Source organism: Zalophus californianus, chromosome 7, assembly GCF_009762305.2.
Source record: "Zalophus californianus isolate mZalCal1 chromosome 7, mZalCal1.pri.v2, whole genome shotgun sequence".
Classification (NCBI taxonomy): domain Eukaryota; kingdom Metazoa; phylum Chordata; class Mammalia; order Carnivora; family Otariidae; genus Zalophus; species Zalophus californianus.
The window spans coordinates 90,947,675-90,969,342 of record NC_045601.1 but is presented as its reverse complement, the minus strand read 5'-3'; the positions used below and the strand labels follow the sequence as shown (position 1 = coordinate 90,969,342).

The 21,668-nt window shown below is 36.1% G+C and overlaps 1 protein-coding gene across 1 annotated transcript in view; it reads right to left on the bottom strand.

Moving 5' to 3' along the window:
• The window catches only part of EYS (eyes shut homolog), a 1,577,782-nt gene that overhangs the window by 778,257 nt on the left and 777,857 nt on the right, over window positions 1-21,668 (bottom strand). The window contains 2 exon segments of the mRNA XM_027604057.2: window positions 4,336-4,460; window positions 15,639-15,760. Of these exon segments, the coding sequence (XP_027459858.2) occupies window positions 4,336-4,460; window positions 15,639-15,760 (247 nt within the window).

The following is a 21,668-nucleotide window of genomic DNA, read 5'->3' as shown; positions in this document are numbered from 1 at the left end:
TAGAAAGAATGTGGCATCTTTCTGAAGATTTATTTGAAAAAGAAGGACACCAGAGAGAAGTTTAGGTTAACATAAACAGACTTAATGGAAAGAGAATTCATACAGATTATTTCAGTAAAAGCCTTAATAGTTTGGAAGTTTTACTGTATCACTATAATCAGAAATCCAATGCTCATATATGCCCAATAATTTGATATATTGCAATGCACTTTAACAGAGATTGCATCTGATACTATATCAAGTGGTATACTTATTTGTGCAAGATAACTTATAATTTTTTTTATTTTCTACATGCTAGTGGTGAATCTGATTGCCAGCTAAATTGGCATCTTTTAAGCATTCCATTAAAATCTCTAGCAACTCTGGAAAACAGAACAATCATTTGAGGTGAGATACCTGAGAAACATAATTAGAATAAGGAAATCAATTTTTTTAAAAGACACATTGAATTTCATGAATGAAGGAAAATTCATCTATTTTCCTTATTAAATATATTCATAGGTCCTTTCATTCTTAAAACAATCACAAGACTTCTGGTTTTTGGTCCAGCTTGTGAGAAGCTTGTAAATCATCCCTCCCTTCTTCATAAACATAAAAAGCTGAACAAACTAAAAATCAAGGACTCTTCTTAGATCTTTCAATAATTGAGGTCACAGGGGAAACTGGCTCTCTACCAGATTAGAGGGACAGTTGAGCAGGTACAGAGAATCATAGCTCATCAGAGCAGAAACTCAGGAGCAGAAACCACTGCTGGATCCAGTACCAGGGTGGGAAAACAAACCGTAACTATCAAAATGCTGGAGGTCCAGTTGGACAACCTTGAGAGTTAAGAACTCCAGAGGTGTCCAGTTGTAGGGGATCCTCATACTTTCATAAGTTTTACCTCCAGGAATTCTACCAGGTTCTCACAATGAAGATGGGAGAAAAATCCCCCTGCACTTCCACTATGGGGAGAGAATAGCTGTTTTAAAATACTCCCAGAACATTATCTTGCTCTTAACAAGGCCTGACCTGGAGGAGAACAATTTTACCAGAGCCTAATCAATATGGGAGAAAGGAAATTCTAGCCTCATGCAGCTTTCTTGTCACATCTAAGGGCAAGGGGGACTGAGAAGCACATGTGAAGGTCACAGCCCAGAGTCACTGAAAGACTGAGACCTAATCATAGAACTATTGAAAGCTTCCCTTCCCTCCACACTTTAACCACATCAATAGGACTCCTTTATAATAATAAGGGGTTCTAACTGAAAGAGATGCGTATCTCAGGTCTATTGAAGAAGTCCTAAGAAAACCCAATGATTACAGGGGAGACCAAAACAGGGCTATCAGGAGAAAATATAGCCTCTGACATCTATGGCAACAGTAAACATGGCTTGACTCCTAGCCAGATAAAAAATGTCTTATACTAAAGATCTACTTATATCAGTTACTTATTTCCAGCACACCATGTCTGGCTATAAATATAAAATTACAAGGCATACTACAAGATGAAAAGTACAATTTGAAGAGAAACCCGACTCAGATATGGGAGAGATTTTGAAATTATCAGATTAGAAATTTAAAACAACTATGATTAATATGTTAAGACTTTTATAAAACAACCCCAACAATGATAACCAAATAAAAACATATGTATTATATTCTGTGCTCTTAGGGATACTAAAATTATACCTACTCAGGCTCACAGCCTATCAGAGTGAGTATTTTATTCTAAATATTTATTCTAAATATTTTATTAGAATGTGATAATTGATATAATATTTAGTCTCTTTCTGTCTATTTTGCTGCTAGAATGCCATGACCTACATCCTCTGTGAATTATCAATATTCTCTATGCCCACTGTTTTCATGTTCACTAAACTCTACACGCACATTTACACAACTTACTTGTCTTCTAATCCATCTAACTGCTTTGTTTCTTAAGCTTCTCTCAAATTTTATATCTTTCTGTGAATGACATTCTTTTTTAAGAATATAAGAAACCAACGAAGTTTGACATTTCATGATGAATCTGATTCTGTTTTTTTTTTAATATCCCATTTACTCTCAGGATTAGTTGGAAAAGAGAGAAAAGAAATCTAAAAGGTGATTTTTCGGTGATCTTATGCATTTGCCATACCTGTTTTCAAAATATTTTTTTTCATTTTATTCTTTTATTTCAATATTTATGATTCTAACTTGGTACTAATATTTCTCTCATTCCAACAAAGACTTTAAAGATTTTCTTTGATTTTCCTATAGTTCTTTAAAATATTTTGCTCTTTGTTCCAATTAATAATTTATGTACTATTTTTCAAGGGTATACCTTTAAGTATATCTAATTTTAAATACCTGTGATATGCAGAACATTTAAATGTTAAATTCTTCTTCAATAAACCAAAATTTATCTATCTTTTTACACATTTTAGAACATAACTAATGCACTAACAAAATAGGATCTCCTTTATCTCTTTACAGCTTTTCATGCAGACATTATCTCTTATGATAGTTTTTTAAGTTCTATTTTAGCTTTCAGGTATTTGAGAGAGTAACTAAAAATATCCACTTCAAATTAACTTACAAAATGCCTTACTAAAATATAGATTATTACATCTATAACACTTCCTTCCATTTAGTAGACTTGGGGTTTTATAAAACTACATATTGTTAAGATTTTTGTATTTTCAATATATACTAATAGAGCTAATACAATATTTTCCTTCAGATTTGATTTTTTTAAGTTTTTTTTAAAGATTTTATTTATTTGAGAGAGAGGGAGTGCAAGTGGGGTGAGGGGCAGAGGTGGAGGGAGAGAGAGAGACTCTCAAGCTGACTCCACATAGAGAGCAGAGCCTTATGCGGGGCTCAATCCCAGGGCCCTGGATCACGACTTGAACCAAAGTCATGAGTTGGATACTTAACTGACTGAGCCACCCAGCTGCCCCAAGATAGCATAAGTTTTAATTGATTCATATTCCAATGTGAAAGCATATATCCCAGGAATTAACTACTGAAAGGAATTTTAAGTCTACTTGGCAGTAAATTCTTTGCGTTCAATAAAATATATATATATATATAAAATGAGCATTTATTTTCCAATTATTTAGATTTCTATATATCAGTCTGTACTGGCAGGAGAATTTAGTTAAATAAAGGATTTATTTCAGTCTTTTTCTTTCTACTGATTCTTTAAGGAAGCCATTATTGGTATAATCTGAGGCATCATAAAATTAATTTCTTGTCACCAAGTACCTCCCACACCCAGGTGTCAGAGTGCCTAAAATTCTGCCTCAAAGATCATCCTTCTGCTATCACTAGGAAAAACCTTTCCCTGGGGCAAAGCCAGGAGGGGAGGACTCTTAGAAAAGGAAGGTGACAGTTCTGATTTAGTTTATCTCTCAGACAGGCTCTCTCAGACAAATGAACCTTGGGAATATCCTTCAAAAGGGAAGAGTATCTGATTTAAGCCCAGATTTTCTCAAATTATTTTGTTTTGATGACAGTTATTGACCATTTTTCTATTTAATTCCTTAACTACTTCTGGAGACTTCTGCTTCTGACCTTTCCCTTCTCATCTTCCAGCTTTGAGTGGTCTGGTTCTATTCATACTTATGCATCATTCTTAGGCACTGGGCAGGTCTCACTTTCCCTTTAAGCCTGATTCCTTAATCTTGCACTGGGTCACCTGATTGTCCTCTCTAACTACTTAGCCTTTATATCATTTTAGACCGGTTTGTCTTTTAATGATATAAGTAAATATACATTTAAAATTCTTGACATTACAGTCTTGCCAACTGCTGTTCCCTTACTATATTCATGTACTGTGGTCAGTTTTAATAAAGATAGTGGTCAGAAGCTATCTTTTAATAGAGACATTTCTACCAAGGTAAGTCCACTCTAGTGTTAATGGAGTTCAGATCAGTCCAGACTTGCAAAGAAAGCAGATTCATCCTTGTTGGACGTACAATACTCTGAGCCCAACTCTGGAAGCAGCGCTATGTCCTTGGGCAAAACAGATGTTCTGCCAAGACTCTGACAATATTAAGTAATTCCTCTACTGGCATCCTCCTCCCAAATGCATTAAAACATTAAAGGACAATACATTAAGTGACTTGCACCTTAGTGTGAATCAATTTATCAGAATGCTTTTCTCCTGAAAGGAAAGGCTGAGGGTACATGTGTTGAATGGACAAGAAGGGAAAGGGGAATGCTGAGAAGGAGTATGTACAGTCAGAGAAAGAGAGAAACACTAATATTGACTTCTCCAACCTAATTTCCACCAGAAAATGTTCTATTACTTACTGAATTTTAAAGACAAGGAGAAAGTATCACAACAAAAGCACCAATAATCTTTACCACAAATCCAGATATGTATAAAGGTGTTGAGCCAAAGCCAGGTTCATTTTGTGTGCATATTCCATGAACACATAAATTGGAAATGCACTCCTCAAGTTCATTCTCACAGTGATGACCTGACCGTCCTGTTAAACACAATCACAAAGCATATATTCAATTTTTAATAATAATTATAGTAATAGCTTATATATACAGTTTATATATACTCTTACTATTTGTTATAAATGGACTTGGTGTTTTATATGTTATCACAGTTTATCTTCATAATCATTCTATCAAGTAGTTATTATTACAAACTCTATTCAGTAGATGAGAAAATTATACTTATAGAAGATAAATAATTTGCCCTAAAATTACATAGTTAAGTAAAAATGGAAGCAAGCATCTATAAAATAAAGTTTTGGCTCATATCTATGGAGCCGTTCTACCTTACATATCCAATATCTTTATTTTACCTTGGAATAAACATATAGAAGGCAATGGAATAAACACATTCTCTACTTCCATTTATTTATTTATTTTTAAAGATTTTATTTATTTGACAGAGAGAGAGAGAGAGAGCAAGCACAAACAGGGGAGCAACAGAGAGAGAGGGAGAAGTAGGCTCTCTGCTGAGCAGGGAGCCCGATGCGGGGCTGGATTCTGGGACCCTGGGATCATAACCTGAGCTGAAGGCAGAAGCTTAATAGACTGAGCCACCCAGGTGCCCCAATACTTCCATTTAGTATGAATTTTAAATCTAAAGGAAAGCAACTACTCTAGCTTTCTAGATATTAAATGTTTTCTTATAATACTTGTAGCATTTTACACTTAGTATTCCTTAAGCTGTGGTTCTATAGAATATAAATAATATGTCTATGTTCAGCTGACTATCAGCCATAAGAATTCTCTTTAAACATAATGATCTAATTTTCCATACTAACACACTGTGTGTGTGTTTTTGTTTTTTGTTTTTTTTTTTTTGGCTTTTGGCTTTTGCCATTACTTTATCACCAACCTAGCAACCGACATTGCTAAACTACCCAAAAGATAGTATCGAAACTATGGTTTACTAGGTACCCATTAAGAATATTTTTTAGGAACCATTGAATCTTTTCTATGAAGGATCTATTTATAATGCTCTATAACTTAAATACACTATTCTACATAGGGAAAAAGTTTTCAGAGGCAGCTGTTACTAGCTTTTAAAACTTTATTTTTCTGGGGCGCCTAGGTGACTCAGTTGGTTAAAGTTGGTTAAGTGTCTGCCTCTGTTCAGGTCATGATCACAGGGTCCTGAAATCAGTCTGTGGTCATGTCAGACTCCCTGCTCGGCGGGGAGTCTGCTTCTCCCTCTTCCTCTGCCCCTACCACCCCCACCTCCGTTCATGTGCTCTTTGTCTCTCTCTTTCAAATAATAATATCTTTAAAAAAACAAAAATAAATAAACTTTATTTTTCTATGTATTATCCAACAGTATTTAATCTGAACTCTGGCTATTGGGAGATGAGTTCTTATTCTTGTTCCTACTTAGCAAGCTATTCTCACTGTTCTTCCCTGACAAATTATAAGAGAACAATTACATAAGTATTCTGGGGTGCTTAGAAATGATTTAATGCAATCTAGCGTTGAAGAAGAAAAACACGACACAAGTTTAAAAGATTTGGCAGAGTCCAGATCAAACTTAGAAGGAGCTGCCAAAAGACTAAATTTACAAAAACCACATCCAAGACTCTTCACTTTGTAATGCTTTCATATGCTAGGTTGATTCTGTAGGCATCTCTACTATGGAGGCTATAAAAGGTGATACAGAAAAAATATTTTTGCAGAGCTTATAAAAAGCCACTATGACCAGTCACTCACATGGTTGAATCCCACAATATACTGTTAAGCATAAAAGCATATTCTATAAAAATACTTACATTCTGATTATTCTTATAAAAGTCCAAATACATACAAACTTAGTAACATTGCTTAGAGATGTACACATATATAATAAAGCTCTAAGGAACACTAAGGGAATGTTAAATATAAAGTTCAGAACAGTCACTGTGTGGTGGGGTAATATTAATGTGTTCAGTGAGGACTACAGAAGAGGCTGGAATTTTATTCCCTGAAGCAAATGGGAGGTACACAAATGTTTATTATATTATTTTATAAAATAAGTGTTGTTTGATTGTATATTCTTTTGATGGAATAAAACAATTCACAATATAGTTTAAACAATCAAAAATGATGACGTAGTTTTCTTCTTGCTTCTAATACTATGAAGGACATTATAAAACTTTAAGCCATAAGATGGGAACCGTGAAAGAAAAAAATCATCGTAGTTAAAAAGACAAGGAAGACTTTATTCAAGAGTATTCCAGTAAGGAAGAGAGAGATTATTGAGACGGGGGGAAAGAGATTGAATTTAACTGCACTGAACCAAAAGCAGGTGGGAGAATTTTCAAAAGCTGGAGTGAGTTAATGGGAAAATACTGGAGGATATTGGGCTGGGGGGAGGTTGGTCTTGGTCAATGTTCTGAGGACATCTTTGTTTGATAGCTGTCACTTATTGACAGTAGGCTCCTAGCTTCCCACAGAGCCTGATGGGGGGTGGGGTGGGGAACCTATCTCCTTCCGTAATTACATTTCAGAGGGATGACTTCCAGGTGCTTGAAAAAGACATTTCTGGGTTGTAAAATTGGCAAGAGGCTGAAAGGTTTACATCTCAAAGAGGCAGAGAAAAAAGTTACAGTAACAAGTTTTCTAAAGTAAATGCTCTAAAGAAAGGGAGGTCAGGGGCCTGGAGTCATGAAGACTGCCTAACGTGTAGTTAAGCAGAGAGGAACATTAAGGATATCTTGGTCAAAAACAACAAACTAGGATAGAAAATAAGTTAGTTAAGATTTAGCACAGGAAACAGAAACCACTCTAGGTATTTAAGCAAAAAGAGTCTTAAAAACAGAGAACAAGACATTTACAAAATTATTAGAAGGAAGGGCTGTAGGAGTAACTCCAAAAACCACAGATACGACTCTCTGGGAGATGCCACCTCCCCCATAATGAGGAAATTGAGAAACATAAAAGCCACCATTAGAATTATTCAATTTAAGAACTCACTGCATTAATTGAGGGAAGCTGGATTACCGGGAAGCCACCAGCACGGTCTCTCTGGCTGTCTCTTCCTACCCTGAGGCTAGTGACTAGACACTGGATTGCAGAGTCTCACTGCCATTCCTGACAGTTCTGAATTTTAATACAAAGTCAGAGACTCAGAAAATTTCACATGTCCATGACCCTACCCACCAGCTGAAATTGCTAAGACATCTAGAAATGATTTCCACTAGATCCTCTAGATTTCAGATATGTTTATTATAGGTGGAACTCAATTTATATGCACAACATCAGCTTCAAAGGAATCTAGATATTGTAGTTTTTTGTTTTCTTGTCTCTGTAATTCAGAAACCAGAGTAGACAGGAATGGATGCTGAGTGCCAATCATAGCCATTAAAATAGATAGATGAATGGTTAAAGAATATGTGGTATATTTATACAAGGGGATACAACTTAGCCATAAAGAAGAATGAGGTCAAGGATGAACCCATAAAGGCACTCCAACCAGTCCTAAGAGTTAACTTAATTCAAGTTAACACACTCCTTACTTGCTGACTTAAGTCCCTTGATCTGTGACAGAACTAATTTACTTTCTTTGAGATTTGCAGACCCCTGGGCTTGAGGAGTGAAGGACCAGAAACTTCCCAGGCCACAGAAGCCAGCAAGTCTGTTCAAAGCCACTAGGCTTTTTGATTAGCCTAGCTATTTTTAGCAAAACGTTTTTTTCTTTTTCTAGGTAACCCAGATGACTTTGTTAACCCCCCTTTGCGTATCTGCACACCTTGCCCTCCTTTGCTGAAAAGAACAGAGTCCTCCCGCACATCATGAAATACAAACTGCACCCTCTTTGCTCAACTCTGGAGCACCGAGATAATGTATGTAGCTGGCACCATCGAGTCTGCATGAAATCAAGAAATGTTGTGGGCCACTGTACTCCTTTTGCTGATTAACTTCCCTAAACATCTTTTTTTTTTTTTTAGGACCACCAGAGAAGGATATAAAACTTTTATTGTAACTGTTTTCCATCAGTTGAAAATGTTAAACAGATAAATAGAAAATATAAACAAGACCCTCTCTATCTTTTTTATTTTATTATGTTATGTTAATCACCATACATTACATCGTTAGTTTTTTATTTATTTATTTATTTATTTATTTATTTATTTATTTATTATGTTATGTTAATCACCATACATTACATCATTAGTTTTTGATGTAGTGTTCCATGATTCATTGTTTGAGTATAACACCCAGTGCTCCATGCAGAACGTGCCCTCTTTAATACCCACCACCAGGCTAACCCATCCCCCCAACGCCCTTCCCTCTAGAACCCTCAGTTTGTTTCTCAGAGTCCATAGTCTCTCATGGTTTGTCTCTTCCCCAAACTTCTGTAAAAGCCCTTGGGCCAGGCAGAAACCTCAGAGTTGGCTTTTGGACAAAAGTCTGCCTTCTCCCCAGGTTCCTGGCCTCCTGAATAAAGCTCAAGTTCCTTTCCAATCAAAAACTCCTCTCTTGAATAAAGAACTTTCAAGGGACTGGCAGCTGAACTTGGGTTTAGTAATAGACCTATTAAGCAAAGTCAAATGGAGAAAGACAAATACAGTATGATTTCCATTCATGTGGAATTAAACACAAAACAAAACAAATGAACAAGGGAAATAAAACAAAAACTCATAAAGAAAAGACTACTGGTAAAGACAGGAAAGGGGTTGTGGGTGGGCAGAATGGGTGAAGGGAGTCAAGTGTATGGTGATGGGTGGTAACTAGACTTGTGGTAATGATCATTTTGTAGTGTATACAGATGTTGAATTATAAAGATGTATATTTGAAACATATAACAAAAAATGTTTTAACACAAAGATTGATCATAGTTTGAGTCTGTTATCTCAAAAATCTGGGCTTTGGGTTACTAAGGGGCAGTGGAAAACAATTTATAACCTTTTATTTTGCTGCTAGAAAAGATAAGATGTTTAATATATATTTTATATATATAATGAATATATACTTAACATATATAATATATATGCAATTATACACACACACACACACACACACACACGTAATTGGATTAGATTTGGACTTTCTTCCAGGGAACCCGTCTTTGAATTCAAAATTCTTATAGCTTCTTAATACGTATTAAGGAAGAATAGGGTGGGGGTAATGAAGGGAGGTAGAAACTAGCAATGTAAAAAATAATGAACAAAATTCGCTTTTATTTTTTACATTTTTGGTGGAGGTGATATATTCACAAGCACCAGAGTCTTGCTACTTGCTGTGAAAGCTGAGACGAGTCATAAGATCTTCCAAAGCCCTTGCAAAATGAAAATAACAATGTACATACTTCATAAGTTTATGGAACTTGTTGTGAGATTTGAATGAAATGATCTGTACTAATTACTAGCCATAGAATATAATAAGTTTTTAGAAATGTTGGTTACTATTATTTGTTCCTGATGCCTTGCTGAACAAACTCTGTGAATGAGTTTATTTTCCAATTTTGTGAGTGAAAAAACAGATACTTTGAAAAGTTAAATAAAATTTACATGGGCTAATGGGCTCAGGTTGCCTCAGACCAAAATAAAATATCTTAACTATAGTTCTACATTTAGTGCCTTACAAATTTTAAGGTAATTTTCCCCCTACAATTTTATCAGGAAGCTGAGAATCAGAGGGTTTTTATAATAATGTTAAAGATCCCCAAGTGACCAGGTCACAAAGCTGGGAATTGAACTTTATTCTTCCCAGATTCCAGATGTTCTTTGCTCATCACCTTGCTTCTTTGAGTACCACATGGTATTGTGCTGTCAGAGGAAAGAGTTCATGTATGTAAACAATGCTTTTTCACTAGTTTTGTCAGGAGGGGGCTTGTAAAAAAATAATAACAAAATAAATCAGTAAGATGATGTCCTTGTAGTGGTGTGAGCAAGATGATGATAAAAAAGGGGAGGAGAATAAGGGAATATAAAACAGACAAATTAAAATTCAGTCAGTAAGGTTTTTTTTTTTTTTTAAAAAAAGGTTTAGAAGCAGAGAAGAAGAAAACATCCTTTGAATCCCAAGTAGGTTTGATATCCATTGGCAATAACGTTACCAGACATTCAGAAAATACTGTTTGGTGGTTAAAAATCAAGACACCAGAAGTTTTCATTAGCAACCCAGAAAAATAATAAAATCTTTATGGTGTTAAACTTATAGTACTAATCTAATATTTCATACACAATAGGAATTAAATAAATGCTTACAGAATAAATCAGATCAAATAACGAGGGTATAAAATAAAAAATTTAAATGTCAAATTAAAAATAAGAACAAATTAGACTAATTTTAAGTTAATAGCAAAATGGTTTTTAATACTTCTACAATTAGAAACACTGACCATTTTTAATACTACCATTCTCTGCCATAACATAGCAGTTATAATAGTTTGAACTTATTGATGAAAATAAAAGTCATTATTTGAAAGATTTATATATTTTACTTTCATTTCCTTTTCCCTCTCAGCACCAAGTGATTTGCATCTAATCTGGGGAAATAAAGTAAAATTAAACCTAAGCCTACAATGATTCTGTCTTACTAGTTAATGTATTATCCAGTAATTGAATGATGTAAATTAAAATTATTTTTTCTTAGTCTAACTCTAGTATATGTAGAATTTATTTTTTTACATCTAAATCTTCACGAAAATACGATAGCATACACTCTTTATTTCATATTAATGATTATTTCACTTTGCATGTGTCTTGATTAAAAAGAAAGATCATTATGTATCTCCTCCGTTCTGAATACAAAAGTCATACCCCTGACTTAAAAACTGTGAGCACTCATGGCCAACACTATCTATGTTTGTTTCTGTGTTTCCTTGCCCCAAGGATGATGCAGCATTTCTGTTTCAAAATGAATAATATTATTTTAAGAGCAAAATGTGTACCCAAGTTTATATCATCACCTATATAAACACTATTACATCCCTCCTGAGTATAAAAAGTGTGTGGGCCTGGTGACTGCCCCAGGGACTGAGAACAGCTCTGGGTGAAGCATTCACATTTCCAATACAGAGATTGTCCTCTTCACTTTCAATTTGATTTTAATGGGATGACTGTGGTTTCACTTACTGAGTGTTAAACATTTTTATTTAACATTATAAATGTGACTATTGAGGCTAAAACAGAAGTAAGTGTGTTTTACTTCATAAAATAATCTGAATGCTTGTATTAATACTTTCATGGAAATAAGTTTACTAGCCATTGAATTCACTACATAGGCAGAGGATGAGCTCTGTCATCAGGACTGTCCTGAATGCTGTTCAGCTTGTAACCTGCACAATGATCTCATGCAGAGAGGATGAGTGTGTTCTGAGATCAACTTTGTACAGCACTGCACCTAGTTAGCTTGGAGGAAAGTGTTTAACAATCTACAGAGAGGGGAGGGGCTTGTGCTAACTATGGTCCTGTCTGTGATTACACAACTTTGGCCGGCATTATAAATGGATTGTACTTTTCAATATGTGCGGAAGATGCTGTGAGGATCCATTAGAAGTCAATTATCATATGGTTTCACTTATTTGTGGAACATAAGGAACAGCATGGAGGACATTAGGAGAAGGAAGGGAAAAATGAAGGGGGGGACATCGGAGGGGGAGACGAACCGTGAGAGACTATGGACTCCAGGAAACAAACTGAGGGTTCTAGAGGGGAGGGGGTGGGGGGATGGGTTGGCCTGGTGATGGGTATTAAGGAGGGCACGTTCTGCATGGACCACTGGGTGTTATGCACAAACAATGAATCATGGAACACTACATCAAGAACTAATGATGTAATGTATGGTGACTAACATAACATAATAATAATAAGAAGAAAAAGAATACAACCTCTGGGATGGGATTTGGTGGCACAAAACTAAATAACATTTAGAGTGTCTTCTAGCCTACTTATATCAAATTTAAATTTCAGTTGCATTTTACAGATATATCTAGTGAGCAAACTGGCATTTAATTTTTCAAACTGTGTTCTGTTCAGAATATCGCAAATGTCTTACACCTCCATTTGGCCTAACAAGTAGAGAAGATGGATAGAAAAAAGGATAAATTACAAACCCAGGTATAGTGGAAGAGCCATCCAAGATTACCACCATGGTGGAAGAGTTGTTACATGAAGACATGAGAATTCTGATAATTGGCAACATGATGTGAACTTAAGATTTCCAACTGATTAAAACAGAATACGGCAATAGCTTATAGTGCTTAACTAATTTAAAGACAGAAGTAAACAGTGAAGGTAGGTTTCTATCAGGTACTGTAAAAGGTAAGGATGATGGCATGATTTAGACCAGAGCCTGGGAATTATCAACATTATTTAAGGCTGGTTTCCTCCATGGATAAAAGAGGGGTAGATTTGTGTAAACCAAATGAATCAGCCTTTGTGTCTTTTTATGACATTTGGGAAAGTGCAAGTTGTTTTGAATTACACAGAAAAGTGGAAAGTTCCTCAGTTTTTGCTTATCAAGCTCTTTAGGAGATAATCAGACAGATGTGGGTGAGCAACTTTCTTAAAGAAATCTCATAGTGGTTAGAATTGCTAACATCTAAGCTGCAAAACCCTGATGGATCTTACCGGTAAAGGTCTTTTTTTAAAATGGTTGTCAATTTTATTTATTTTTATTCTAGTTAGAACATTTAGGATAATATCTATCCTTTAGCAAAATGTTACGTGTATAATACAGTGCTATTAACCATAGGCACAATGTTGTACACTAGATCTCTAGAACTTATTCATCTAGCATGACTGAAACTTTATGGGAAGTTGCTATTCAGTGAAGGTCCTTCTTTGGGGAGCATAAGAAATGAGTGTGTAACACCAGGCCAGACTTCCTGGCTCTGAATCTCAGCTTTGACCCTAATGTGCTATGGGAGATTACCCAAAGAATCTGGACTCCATTTCCTCATTGGAAAAAGGAGGTAATAATAGTACATTTTTCATAAGGATGTTATAAAAGCTAAATGAGTCAATACACATAAAAGAGCATGGTGTCCATGTGCTAGTATTGTTATGTAATTATAATTTCCTAAACATATGTAGGCTGAAGTCCCCCCACATTTGGCTTTTAGAATCTGAAATTTAGAACACAACGAAGATCTCAACAATGGGTAGATTTTCAAGGACAAAAATTGTAAAAAAAATAATTAGAATTATGTCAAAGTCAATTTATGTTGAGGGTGAGGAAAAGGGTAGCATGAGCACATTTTGGAGGATGGCGGTTCCACGACTGGCTGTGGTAGCAGTTACGCAACTTCATGCATTTGTCATAACTAAAGACCCACATGCTGGAGAGTAAATTTTACTGTACAAATTAAAAAAACCCAGCTAAATATGTTAATAGGGAAAATGAGAAAGGGATGAGGGGTAATCTTCAAGAGCACGATTATTCCTTAAATAACTTTTTGGGGAGGATATGTTGGTATGATTAAGAGCCTTGGCTGGAAAGAGCCCTTGGGAGCTGGGAAAGGGTCTGGGAGGATGTCTATAGCATTTTCTAAGAATTTGTTTGGTTTGTTGCTTACTTGGATTTTGCTCTTGTGACTAGACTGCGAGGAATCTCAGGCTTAAGTCAAAAGTACCAACAAGTTATGATTAACATCTAACAATAAGCATTTGAGGTCTTCCACTTTCCACTATGGGCTGATGAGTAGCATTCAGAATGGGGCTTCATTTGAATGCTGCACCTGCTTCAGAACGGCTCCATGCTTCCAAATGAATCTAAAGTAAGTTAAATCTTAACATGGAGCATCAAGACCAACCTAGCAATGGTAAGATATATTTATTGCTGGAAAAAAATGAGTCTAGCAATTATATATATTGATATGGCAAAAATGATTTATATACATGCTTTGTTCCTTCATTGTCTTTGTAGGGTTATATTCATTGCATACATTTTTTATATCAGAGAATTGCAATGTCTATTCCACTTCTTTTATCTGCAAGAGTTACAGTTTTATGTAGAGGTGGCTATTTCAACATTCAGGTAGAAGTGTTTTCCTATGTTCTATCTGACCAAATAAAACCTAGTATCAGTATGGGGTATTCCAAAACAGAGGAGTGCACTGAGTGACTGTTGAACTTGTCAACAACCTGTCAATGATACTGAGTTGATATGAGTTCACTAGTTTGTATAACTTCACATATACAACAGAAGTCCTAATACCCACATGGCTGCCTGGCTGTTATTCCCTCAGGGGACCCAAATTACCAGAAACCCAAAACCCTGGGGTATCCACAAGCTGTCTCAAATCTTCGGTGGAGTCTGTAAATAGAATTCTTTTCTGGTGACCAAAAATATACCCTACATATATTACTGAGAGATTATTCTTTCTCAAGGAAATTCAGGCATTCACTATCTCCTTTGGGTAGATGGACCTGAATGCTGAGGATAAGATGAGTGACAGAAGACACTGGAAGAATACAACAAATCTGCAAAGTTAGAAAGCTAGAAGAAAGAGAGGGAAAAATAAGCATGGACACAAATTGTTTATATCAATATTACTTTTCAAAAGCATTATTTATTTAGTTAGTTGACAAAGAGAGAGCATAAGCAGGGGGAGTGGCAGGCAGAAGGGGAAGGAGAAGCAGGCTCCTTGCTGAGCAGGGAGCCCAACAGGGCGTTTGATCCCAGGACCCTGGGATCACGACCTGAGCCAAAGGCAGACACTTAACTGACTGAGTCACCCAGACGCCCCATTATATCAATGTATACTTAAAGAGAATATGACCACGGCAGAAATGGCCAAAATACCAATTATTAATGAAAACTTATTCCCTGAATGAAATCAGTTTACTCAGCTTGTCTATCTCTGTACTGACCATTGTTGGAGGTAATAATAATGTCAATATTAATAAGAATTAACATTCACAAAGGACTTGCTGTGTGCCAGGCACAACGGACATAAAGATCAGGATTATGAAGTTTACATAAATGTAGAAAATACCTGTAGTGAGATATACTCTAAGCACTAGGATTTCTTGCCGATAGCCTAAGTGATACGGTACCTTTCTAGTATCACAGAACATCCATTGCATATTTTTAAAGTATGCTCATTGCTTAAAACTTAGTTGATAACAAACATTATTGGTGGAGTCTATCGTCAAATTCGTATTATACACACTTACACATACATAAGCGTATATTTTGTAAATGTATCAAGTATGCATGATTATAATTTTTTCAATAATTACCTTGTTGACACTTGCAAATATATCCATTGATGTGATCTTCGCACTTTGCACTGTTTAGACATAGTGATGAAGAACATTTATTTGTATTTTTACAAAACTGCCCAGAAAATCCAGGAAGACATCTAAGAAACAAAAGTAAAAAAAAAGAAATATATATATAATATGCATGAATCTATATTATGGAGTTTATATTTGTTAAATTTGAATTAAATTAAGCACATGAAGTAGTTGTCCATTAAGGTTTGATTTATGAGAGCTAATTTAGTTGATATTCACCAGTATTTTCAATGAAATTAAGGCCTACTGACAAAAAGCAACCACAACCACAAAGAGGGAAAACAAAAAAGGCTCAGGTATCATAGAGGTCAGTCATTTTAGATTTTATTCTTTCCATTTTATTAAAATATATATAGCTTGATACATATGTATTATTAAAGTATCTATGCCTGTATAATAGAGAACATTGACTAAAGTTGATTATAAGATAGTAAACTTTTAAAATAGTGAAAACCTTGATAGTTTTATAAAATGTTTCACAAATATTTAAGTTTTTATTTATATTCCAGTTGGTCAACATACAATGTAATATTAGTTTCAGGTGTAGAATTTAGTGACTCATCACTTCCATACAACATCCAGTGCTCATCACAAGTGCACTCCTCAATCCCCATCACTTATTTAAACCATCAGTTTGTTCTCTATAGTTAAGAGTCTGTTTCTTAGTTTACCCCTCTCTTCCCCCCGCCATGATTGTTTCTTAAATTCCACATATGAATGAAATCATCTGGTATTTACCTTTCTCTGACTGCCTTATTTCACTTAGCATGATACTCTCTAGCTCCATCCCTCTTGTTGCAAATGGCAAGATTTCATTCTTTTTTGTGGTTGAGTAATATTCCATTGTGTACACACACACATATACACATACACAGTGTGTGTGTATATATACACCACATCTTCTTTATCCACACAAGTATTTAATTATAAGATGATTCCTTAGTGACCCCTCTTACCCTAAAACCTGAGCACATTTTAATTTATAAAATAAGTTAATTTTAAATTTAGCATATTATTGAAAACAATATAGAAGGCAGTACAACATTTAAAATATTGGTTCCGCTTATTTTTGGCTTGATAGTAATATTACCTCTCACCTTGTAACTCCCTCATCCAAATGTGTTTTCAGACATCCAGCAACATGCAGCTGGACCTTGCCTTGAGGGGATATTGAACTGTAGTCCCAAAACACTATATCCAAGTCCTAATACTTGGTACCTGTGTATGTGACCTTATTTGGAGAAAAGGTCTTTGCAGATGTAACTAAGTTAAGGATCTTGAGAAGAGATCACCTTAAATTAACCGGTTGGCCCCTAAATTAAAAGACAAGTTTCCTTATAAAAATAGGAGACACACAGGGGAGGAGGTGAAGGCTGGTGTCACGCAGCCCCAAGTCAAGGAACACCGGGAGCTTCTAGAAACTAAAAGAGAAAAGGAAGGATTCTCCCCTAGCACCTACAGAGAGAGTGTGCCCTTCCTGACACCTTGATTTTAGATTTCTGTTCTCCACAACTGTGACCAAATAAATTTCTGTTGTTTTAAGCCACCAAGCTTATAGTAATCTGTTACGCCATCCCTAGGAAACAAATACCAGGAATGACATCGAGTGCATCTGATGTGTTTCCTCTCTGTATGTTCTTTTAGGGCTAACTTTATACAAACCACTTAGATGTCAGTTGTTAAACCACGGTCTAAGAACTGATGGAGAATCTACAAACACTGCTTAAAGTGCAGCGTTCAGGAGAGAGAGGTACATATTTACCGAGTGCCTGCGACATGACAGATCTTTTCTGAATGTTAAAGCATATAAAAAAAAAAAAGTATAACTTTGTGCCTGCCTTCAGAAAAACAGCCAGCCTAGTTGGGAAAATAGAGAAGTAACAAACTTAATAATATAATAACTGCTATAAAAAATAGAGTATAAAATAAGGCATATGGACAGGTGTATTCCTAGCATGAGGAAGAGTACATACAAAGGTGAGGATAAGAAGAGTGGAGCTTAATCCAGAAATTATAATTCTAAATGCCTGACACATAATGTGTGAAGGCAAGTCTGGGGTGGCACTGGGAAAAAATGATAGATTAATAACCAGGGATAAGAGCATTCTATAATTTTGGATCACAATTTTTACAACAGCTAATATTTTTGCAAGTAACTTTTCTAAGGTCATAACACTAGCAAATTATATGGGAGGAATTTAAAACCAGAAAATGAGACTGTTTTGTACACAGCCTATACCCATTAGCCAAATTTGGCTCTTTTTTATTTCCAGCACCTAGCCCTACCCAGCCCAAGCTAATAAATAACTACGTGTTAAACAATCGAACGTGTTCCAGCAACCCTACTATGCTAGATCCTCACTGGACCTAATTGAGGACTCTGTCTTGACCAATAAACAAGACCTGTTTTAATTATGTATGGATTTATGAACTCATTTTCCACTATTAGGTAAAATCCTTAATGAATTACTACTGAGACCATAAACCTCATTCTCTTTGTAGCAACTAGAAACCTAATTCCTTTTAGAGGAAATTCTCTATTGGTGGTGTTCCCCTATGGAACATAAACAAACTTAGGGCTCATTTTGTTCATCACTGAAGTTTTTGTTGTCTTTCCTTTAATATCATAAATTGTTCTTCAGAAATGCTCTATCAATTTAGGTACTTATTTTTTTCAATTTAGATACTTGCCAGTATGATAATAAATGCCCCCTACTTGTCCACATTCTAGTCCATCATCAATATTAATAATGTTTTTAATTTTCACTGCAAAGAAAAAAACTATATGCTTTATAGTTTTTTTGAATGGGGTAGTTTTAAAAAATCGTTTAATAGACTCTGATTCTTAGAACAATTTTTAAAAAAGATTTTATTTATTTGAGAGAGAGAGAGTGAGAGAGAGCACGAGAAGGGGGAGGGACAAAGGGAGAGGGAGAAGCAGACTCCCTGCTGAGCAGGGAGCCTGACGTGGGGCTCGATCCCAGGACCCTGAGATCATGACCTGAGATGAAGGCAGACGCTTAATAGACTGAGCCACCCAGGCACACCAAAACAATTTTAGATTTATAGGAAATTTACAGGAAAGTTGAAGGTGCAGTTAAGAGAGCTTCCATGTACTCCATAACTAGCTTCCTTTACTGTTAATATCTTACATTAACATGATACATTTGTCATAATTAATGATACAATGTTGGTAAATTATTATTACCACCGAAAGTGCACGTATTATGGGGATTTCCTTAGTTTTTACCTATTTTTTTTTTTTTTTTCTGTTCCAGGTTCTTATCAAGGACACCACATTACATTTAGTTGCCGGAACTCCTTAGCTCCTCTGAACTGTGATAGTTTCTCATACTTGCTTTTAATAAACTCTAAAATTTTGAGAAGCATTGGTTAAGTCTTTTTTACACTGTCCTTAAGCTTGGGATTGTTTTGTTTTTTTTTTTCTGTAAAATCAAAACTTTATTCTCCATTTACTGCCTTCTACCCAGCCCCTAAAATAAACATACTAACAAAATTAGAACAAGTGGGTCAGTAAAAGGTCTCAGTGACTGAACACCATCCGGTTGTCTATCTACTTCTTTTTTTTTTTAATTTTTTATTGTTATGTTAATCACCATACATTACATCATTAGTTCTTGATGTAGTGTTCCACGATTCATTGTTTGTTCATAACACCCAGTGCTCCACGCAGAACGTGCCCTCCTTAATACCCATCACCAGGCTAACCCATCACCCCACCCTCCTCCCCTCTAGAACCCTCAGTTTGTTTTTCAGAGTCCATCGTCTCTCATGGTTCGTCTCCCCCTCCGACTTACTCGCCTTCAATCTTCCCCTCCTGCTATCTTCTTCTTTTTCTTTTTTCTTAACATATCTTGCGTTATTTGTTTCAGAATTACAGATCTATGATTCAACAGTCTTGTACAAGTCACAGTGCTCACCATAGCACATAACCTCGCCAATGTCTATCATCCAGCCACCCCATCCCTCCCACCCCCCACCACTCAGCAACACTCAGTTTTTTTCCTGAGATTAAGAATTCCTCATATCAGTGAGGTCATATGATACATGCCTTTCTCTGATTGACATATTTCACTCAGCATAACACCCTCCAGTTCCATCCATGTCGTTGCAAATGGCAAGATCTCATTCCTTTTGACGGCTGCATAATATTCCATTGTGTATATATACCACCTCTTCTTTATCCATTCATCTGTTGATGGACATCTTGGCTCTTTCCACAGTTTGGCTATTGTGGACATTGCTGCTATAAACACTGGGGTGCACGTACCCCTTCGGATCCCTACATTGGTATCTTTGGGGGAAATACCCTGTGGTGCAATTGCTGGATCGTATGGTAGCTCTATTTTCAACTGTTTGAGGAACCTCCATACTGTTTTCCAGAGTGGTTGCACCAGCTTGCCTTCCCACCAACAGTGTAGGAGGGTTCCCCTTTCTCCACATCCCCACCAACATCTGTCGTTTCCTGACTTGTTAATTTTAGCCATTCTGACGGGTGGGAGGTGGTATCTCATTGAGGTTTTGATTTGGATTTCCCTGATGCCGAGCGATGTTGAGCACTTTTTCATGTGTCTGTTGGCCATTTGGATGTCTTCTTTGGAAAAATGTCTGTTCATGTCTTCTGCCCATTTCTTGATTGGATTATTTGTTCTTTAGGTGTTGAGTTTGATAAGTTCTTTATAGATTTTGGATACTAGCCCTTTATCTGATATGTCATTTGCAAATATTTTCTCCCATTCTGTCGGTTGTCTTTTGGTTTTGTGGACTGTTTCTTTTGCTGTGCAAAAGCTTTTTATCTTGATGAAATCCCAATAGTTCATTTTTGCCCTGGCATCCCTTGCCTTTGGCGATGTTTCTAGGAAGAAGTTGCTGTGGCTGAGGTCGAAGAGGTTGCTGCCTGTGTTCTCCTTTAGGATTTTGATGGTCTCCTGTCTCACGTTTAGGTCTTTCAACCATATGGAGTCTATTTTTGTGTGTGGTGTAAGGAAATGGTCCAGTGTCATTCTTCTGCAGGTGGCTGTCCAATTTTCCCAACACCATTTGTTGAAGAGACTGTCTTTTTTCCATTGGACATTCTTTCCTGCTTTGTCAAAGATGAGTTGACCATAGCATTGAGGGTCCATTTCTGGGCTCTCTTTTCTGTTCCATTGATCTATGTGTCTGTTTTTGTGCCAGTACCATACTGTCTTGATGATGACAGCTTTGTAATAGAGCTGGAAGTCCGGAATTGTGATGCCGCCAGCTTTGCTTTTCTTTTTAAAGATTCCTCTGGCTATTTGGGGTCTCTTCTTGTTCCATACAAATTTTAGGATTATTTGTTCCATTTCTTTGAAAAAGGTGGATGGTATTTTGATGGGGATTGCATTGAATGTGTAGATTACTCTAGGTAGCACTGACATCTTCACAAGGTTTGTTCTTCCAATCCAGCATGGAACGTTTTTCCATTTCTTTGTGTCTTCTTCAATTTCTTTCCTGAGTATTTTATAGTTTTCTGAGTACAGATCCTTTGCCTCTTTGGTTAAATTTATTCCTAGGTATCTTATGGTTTTGGGTGCAATTGTGAATGGGATGGACTCCTTGATTTGTCTCTCTTCTGTCTTGTTGTTGGTGTGTAGGAATGCCACTGATTTCTGTGCATTGATTTTATATCCTGCTACTTGACTGAATTCCTGTATGAGTTCTAGCAGTTTTGGGGTGGAGTCTTTTGGGTTTTCCACATACAGTATCATATCATCTGCAAAGAGTGAGAGTTTGACTTCCTCTTTGCCGATTTGGATGCCTTTGATTTCTTTTTGTTGTCTGATTGCTGTGGCTAGGACTTCTAATACTATGTTGAATAGCAGTGGTGAGAGTGGACATCCCTGCCGCGTTCCTGACCTTAGGGGAAAAGCTCTCAGCTTTTCCCCGTTGAGAATGATATTCGCTGTAGTTGTTTCATAGATGGCTTTTATG